Source organism: Syngnathoides biaculeatus, chromosome 20 (assembly GCF_019802595.1).
Source record: "Syngnathoides biaculeatus isolate LvHL_M chromosome 20, ASM1980259v1, whole genome shotgun sequence".
Taxonomy (NCBI): Eukaryota; Metazoa; Chordata; class Actinopteri; order Syngnathiformes; family Syngnathidae; genus Syngnathoides; species Syngnathoides biaculeatus.
The window spans coordinates 6,488,420-6,494,461 of NC_084659.1; the positions used below are offsets into that span (position 1 = coordinate 6,488,420).

At 57.1% G+C, this 6,042-nt stretch overlaps 1 protein-coding gene across 1 annotated transcript; it reads left to right on the top strand.

Moving 5' to 3' along the window:
- Window positions 1–46: 46 nt before the first annotated feature.
- Window positions 47–6,009, top strand: LOC133493574 (zinc finger protein 420-like). Its single transcript, XM_061807059.1, has 8 exons — window positions 47–407; window positions 1,216–1,433; window positions 1,700–1,801; window positions 1,883–1,978; window positions 2,040–2,150; window positions 2,994–3,117; window positions 3,188–4,758; window positions 4,920–6,009. The coding sequence occupies exons 1-8, from the start codon at window positions 380–382 to the stop codon at window positions 5,898–5,900; spliced, it is 3,231 nt and encodes a 1,076-aa protein (XP_061663043.1). The 5' UTR covers window positions 47–379; the 3' UTR covers window positions 5,901–6,009.
- Window positions 6,010–6,042: the final 33 nt, after the last annotated feature.

The following is a 6,042-nucleotide window of genomic DNA, read 5'->3' on the forward strand; positions in this document are numbered from 1 at the left end:
TAAGTGTGAATTATCTGTTAGGGAGAGGATTTAGTTGGTGCAATACTCCATAGGTTCTGTAGAGGGCGGTAGTCGATAACTTCGCTGCATAAATCCCAGGCGAAGAAGAGCCGCGTTTCCGCTTTCCTCGCCGTTTCCAAAGTTTCCTAATGTGCCTCATTGCACGTGTTTGATTCCCTACGAAAAGCTCGATTAGAGCGCTTTATCCAACGATTATTTCACCCTGTTATAATGCGAAGTGACGGCTGACCGAAGACGACAGAAACCAACCAGGAGCGTAAAATCGAGCCGCCCGAGCACCGCAGGGCCGGGCGGACGTCGACCGACAATCGAACCCCGACGTCGTCCGCTTGGCTTTCCCAGCGACCTCGGCGACGACATGGACGCGTTGCACCACCGCGGAAACGGTAAAGCGAACACAAATGGTGGACGGCGTCGCTTTCGGCGAACGTCCGGGCCCTTTCCTTTTGTCGCGTGTGCGCCCGATTCGTAACATGGCGTAGCCCGCTTCGTGATGGCGCCGCTCTAGTGACTAACTTGGCGGCGGCTAGTTATGCTAAGCTACGAGACGTCACAAAATATTCCATGGACTACAACGTTAGCAGGGCAAAAATGGGAGGAAATCAAACCAGAATAGTTGTCATTTTAGCCACAGATAATCATCATCTTTAACTGTTTAACTGTCACGTAAATTCCGTTCGGGGGCTCAACCGAAAATGGGATTTCCTTTCAAAGCGCGCTTTCACAATAAACGCACAACACCAATGTCAAAAGTCAACCATGAGAGTCAAACTCGAGAAAAAAACACTTTTGTCAACAGTCAAGCAGGAAATGGCGTCACAGTCACACCCATCTTTTGAAGCACCAGAGTGACGCCTCTTCCAGTGTGTCTAAAAATTACGGCACGTTTGTGTCCCTGAAGGCAGCATTAGCGACTCGGTGTTCATTTATCTTTGAATAAAACTCAACCCCCTAAACAAAAATGAACTTGTTGCACGCTCAATGGACAATTTACTGCTTTCCACCTCGCAGCTCACCACGCAAAACTCTGAATTGTTCATAGGTTGGATGTTTGTTTGTTTAGATGTGCCCTGCGATGCACGGGCGACCAGTCCACATCGCCAATCCAAACCAAATGCAGACAAGAGGTGTGGGAAATGAATGGATTATGTAATTGACTGGTTAGGAAAGGTAATTTTGATGATGCGTTTCCAGATTCTCCGCCGCCGCCGCCGCTGCTGCTGCTGCCGTCCCTGCGTCTCTTCATCCCGCCCTTGCGGCTGGTGTCGGCCGCCATGTGGCAGGTGGTGCAGCGGGGCGACGTGCGGGACTACGGCACAGTGGAGGAGTTCGTCGGCGCCATCGCGGACCTTGTGCCCGAAGTCTTGAATCCCGACCAGAAGGCTCAGCTGCTGCTGGGTCTCCGTGCCCGGGTAAGAGGAAGAAAAACGCCCGATGGAAGACGAGGGCGTTTTTACGGGATTTAACATCTAGAGGTACCCTAGCTTAAAAGTGACCCCAAAATTTTTGAATTGGCGGGGCGAGCCATGAGGAAGCGCTTTGTGTTTGAATCATCGGATTCAACCAAAGTGTGGGCTTGCACTGAACAAGCAAGCGTCGGATTCAGCGTACCGGTTTAGTGAACCTCCGTTTCCGCCCCCAAAAAAAAAAAACGTGTATTTGGTTGTGTGTGTTGCAGGTGGTTCTGGAGTTGTGTCGATCCGAGGCGACCCCCGAGAGGGAAACCGTTGACATGCACTTGAGCCGAATCCGGGGCCTCATCTCGACGTGGGCCGCTCAGGTCGGGGTCTTACCTGCAAATCGAATGACGAGCTTTCGTCGTCGTCGTCGTCCAATCTAAGAGCGGACGCTTGTTTTCCAGCCGTGCTTTGCCGAGGTCCAATTCTCTGAATCCAGCTTTGTGGATCAGATCGAGCTGCTGTTGAAAGACCCCGACGAGAAGGACCGGTTCTTCCAGGTCGGTTTGGATCGTTGGCAAAATGTCCGATCGAGAAGAGACAACGTTTGTGCCGTTTCAGGATGTTTTCCCGACCGACTTTGGACCAGAGTATGACCGCGCTCTTCAGGTGCTCATGCTGGACTTCGTCTCCAGGCTGGAGAAGCTTCTTCCGGTGCCCGACATCCAGCAGGTACCAGAACTGCAGTGAAATGAACGTTGAGTATGAATGTTGCGCACGGCAGAGCTAGCGACACCAGAAAAGCTTACAACGTAACGTCGTTCAAAAGCAACGTACTGCATTTTTTAAAAAATGCAGTTTACCCTCACTGCATTTTCATTCATCAAATTTAGTATTAATATAGTATGAAGAGAATTGTATGAGAAAATGGTGTCAAATGGCTGGCTTGCACGCGACGCCACGCTTGTTCATCCGGGTACTCGACCGCCATTGTTGCAGACAAGCAGTCGTCGTCGTGGCAGATTTTTGCTGCGTCTACGTATGTGGAAATCGCGGAAACGGAGACATTGGGAAGCCATTTTTTCAGTCTTCCAAAGATGAGATTGCATGAAGGAGACGATACAACGGAGTTATCGGGGGGGGAAAAAAACACGGCAACAAAAGTGGTTTGCAGATCTGAACAAAGCTCAAGTACACAAGGCAAAAGGTTATTTGAAAGTCTGTTCTGATCATTTTGTAAGCGGCGAGCGTGTGGATTTCGAGTGTCCGATATTCGACTTCAGAGAAGTCTTTCTGATCCTTTGAAAGTCGGTCGATATCTTCACAGAGTTTGCTCTTCTGTACATATCTAGCTTTGGCGACATCAATTGAAGTGAATTAAAGTCCACATAAAACGTCCGCTGCGCGCCGTTGCCACGGTGATGTCGTCCGCAACGCGTTGCTTGTCTGTAGAAATGGCGGCGATTATCAGGTGATCGCAACCCGACCGAGCGCAGGCCGGTAACGACACGAGTACGTCTGGGTACGTCATCATCGACGGGCGACAGCGATCTGATGCGCTTGCGTCCTGTCCAGACGGCCGCCATGCTGAGCGCCGCCCCGGGCGCCCTGGATGAGTGTGTCCACTCGGTGCCCGATCTGCCTCACTTGAAAGCGGCGCTCCTGCACCACGCCGGGCTCGGACATTTCGATTTAACCGGTGAGTCTGCCCCGCCCGAAACAACAAAAACTTTAGATTTTTTTACACGGCTTGTCCCTTTCCCGACTAGACGACTCTCAGACCGTCCCGTCCTCCTTCGGGAACTGCATCCTGTCCTCGCTGGCCCTCCCGCAGCTGGAGAAGGTGGTGATAGACGCCGACCACATCCAGCTGCAGCAGCCCACCGAGCAGATGGCGGGCTGCGTCACCGTGCAGGTGGAGGGCGAGACGGTCACGCTCCTGGACTACATTCACATCGAGCCGATGGAACCCGGCCCTCAGGAGGAGGAAAGGCAGGAAGCGGACGACGACGGGTCGTTGAAACCGGCGCCCTTCCGGCCTCTCAAGCAAAGCAGACGTCTGCAGATGAAGAGGAAGGCCACCGAGGAGGAAAAGGACGACGACGCCTCCCCGGAGGCGGTCAAACGTCAGAGGAAGAAGCACCCGGGCGACAAGACCTGCCCCGTATGCGGCAAGAGCTTCCTGCGCGCCGCCGCCATGCGGCGCCATCAGGAGACGCACTCGGAGAACCGAAAGCTCAAGTACAAGTGCGCCCACTGCGACAAGCGCTTCCGCGACCAGTACGACCTGAACCGGCACAACATGCGCGTCCACGAGAGGGACGACGCCAACGCCAACGCGGACGAGGATGACGCCAACGCGGACGACCGCGCGGCCGAGAACGAGGCTCCGGAAGAGTCTGACGACAAAAACTGCCCCCTGTGCGGGAAGTTCTTTGCGTGGCAGATGGACATGGAGCGCCACATGATGTCTCACTCGGAGGACCGGCCGTACAAGTGCTCCTTCTGCGAGAAGAGGTTCAAGAACCCTTACGTTCTCAAGCGCCACCAGAAGGAGTTCTGCAAGAGCAAAGAGCTGAAGAGGCCCGCGGCCAAGAGGCGCAAAGAGCAGAGCCCCGATCCCTGGCCGCCGGCGCCCGTCGAGGGCAAAGCGTGTCCCGTCTGCAGCCGGACTCTGCCGATCAGCGCCGACATGGCCAAGCACCTGCGCTCGCACACGGAGGAGCGCCCGTTCATCTGCGTCAGCTGCGATAAGGGCTTCAAGTACCGCGACACGCTCAAGAAGCACCAGATCATCCTCGGCCACGAGGGCGTCCGCGAGGAGGCCAGCAAGACCGTGGAGGAGATCCTGGCCGAAGCGGAGAAGAATCCCGGGGAGGCCGGCGGCGCCTCCGAAGAGCCCGTCGGGCCGGCCGCCGGCTGTCGACAGTCTCGCGGCAAAACCCTCAGAGCGTGCCCCGTGTGCGCGAGGTCCTTCGACAACGTCAAGACGCTGAACCGCCACGTCCAGAGCCACACGGAGGAGCGGCCCTTCCACTGCGTCCACTGCAAGAAGCGCTTCAAGCACCTGCACGGCCTCAAACGCCACCAGATCTACGCCGTCTGCCACCCCAAGACGGCCCGCCTCTCCTGGAAGAAGAAGGAGGCCAAAGCCGGGCCCAGCGACGGGCACGCGGCCGCGCCGGCGCTCCAGACCCCCGTGTGGTGCTCCAACTGCGGCAAGCATTTCGAGTTCCTGTCGGCGCTCAAGGAGCACCAGGACGTGTGCAAAGCGGACCCGCACCACGCCTTGAAATGCGACGCCTGCGACAAGAAGTTCAAGAGCATCACCATGCTCAAGGTGAGACCCTCGGCGGTAGCTCCGCGTGTGCGTTGAGGTTAATTTCCTACCCTGCGGATGTCGTGTACCGCGTACCGACCGGGTTTTTGCTGACGACGAGCTGGACTAGTTGCTGCTTATTTTTCCGACTGTTGACTCTGCCTTTATGTACGTCGCCGAAGGTGCACCAGAGGATCCACGACCCGCTCTACTGCAAGGAGTGCGGCAAGATCCTGGCCAACGCCGCCGCCTTCGAGAGGCACAAGCTGATGCACCAGCCCATGGCGTGCACCATGTGCGACAAGAGCTTCACGCTGATGCGGCGCCTGCGCGAGCACTACGAGCGCCAGCACGCCTTCACCGGGCCGTACCCGTGCACGCAGTGCGACAAGAGCTTCGTGCAGCTCTCCTACCTGGCCGTCCACCAGCGCATCCACAAGGGCGAGTTCCCCTTCGCCTGCGACACGTGCCCCGAGCGGTTCCGCTCGTCCAACTGCCTGACGGTGCACCAGCGCAAGCACACGGGCGAGAGGCCCTTCCTGTGCTGGCAGTGCGGCAAGAGCTACCGCTCGGCGTCGGAGCTCACCGTGCACATGGGCACCCACTCGGAGGAGCGGCCCTGGGCGTGCGCGCAGTGCCAGGCGGCCTTCCGCACCAAGCCGCAGCTCACCAACCACGTGGAGCAGGTGCACATCGGCGTGCGCTACCCGTGCGCCACCTGCGGCAAGCAGTTCATGAAGGAGGCGTCGCTCAAGCGCCACGAGCTCACCCACACGGGCGAGCGGCCCTTCCAGTGCACCGTGTGCGGCAAGACCTTCCTGACCGCCAACGAGCTGCGGCTGCACAACCGCTACCACACGGGCGAGCGGCCCTACAAGTGCGGCCTGTGCGGCAAGGCCTTCATCCAGTCGGGCTACCTCAAGTCGCACATGCGCATCCACACGGGCGAGAAGCCCTTCCAGTGCGACGTGTGCCACAAGAGCTTCCGGCTGTCCTTCCACAGGAAGAAGCACCAGCGCACGCACGCCGGCAAGGTCAAGAGCTACCCCTGCGAGCAGTGCGACGCCGCCTTCCCCCACAAGAAGGCGCTGTGGGAGCACGCCGTCACGCACCAGGTCAAGCTGGAGCAAAGTTTTACGCAGGTCAGGGTAGAGTTCCAGTGACGGGAGACGCGCCGGCCGGAATCGCACCCGCGCTTCGGTCTCTGTCGAGCTGTAATGTTTTGAATAAAGAAACCAAATACGGGAATGAACTTTTCTTTGTATTCACACTTCTTTTTTTTTTTTTGCCTCTTTTGACTTCACT

What these genes read in the sequence shown, in the direction of transcription:
- LOC133493574 (XM_061807059.1), top strand. Translation starts at nt 380, where the DNA reads ATGGACGCGTTGCACCACCGCGGAAACG. An exon ending in AGAAGGACCGGTTCTTCCAG is followed by an intron (nt 1,979 to 2,039) that starts GTCGGTTTGGAT and finishes GTGCCGTTTCAG; the next exon opens with GATGTTTTCCCGACCGACTT. An exon ending in CGGACATTTCGATTTAACCG is followed by an intron (nt 3,118 to 3,187) that starts GTGAGTCTGCCC and finishes TTTCCCGACTAG; the next exon opens with ACGACTCTCAGACCGTCCCG.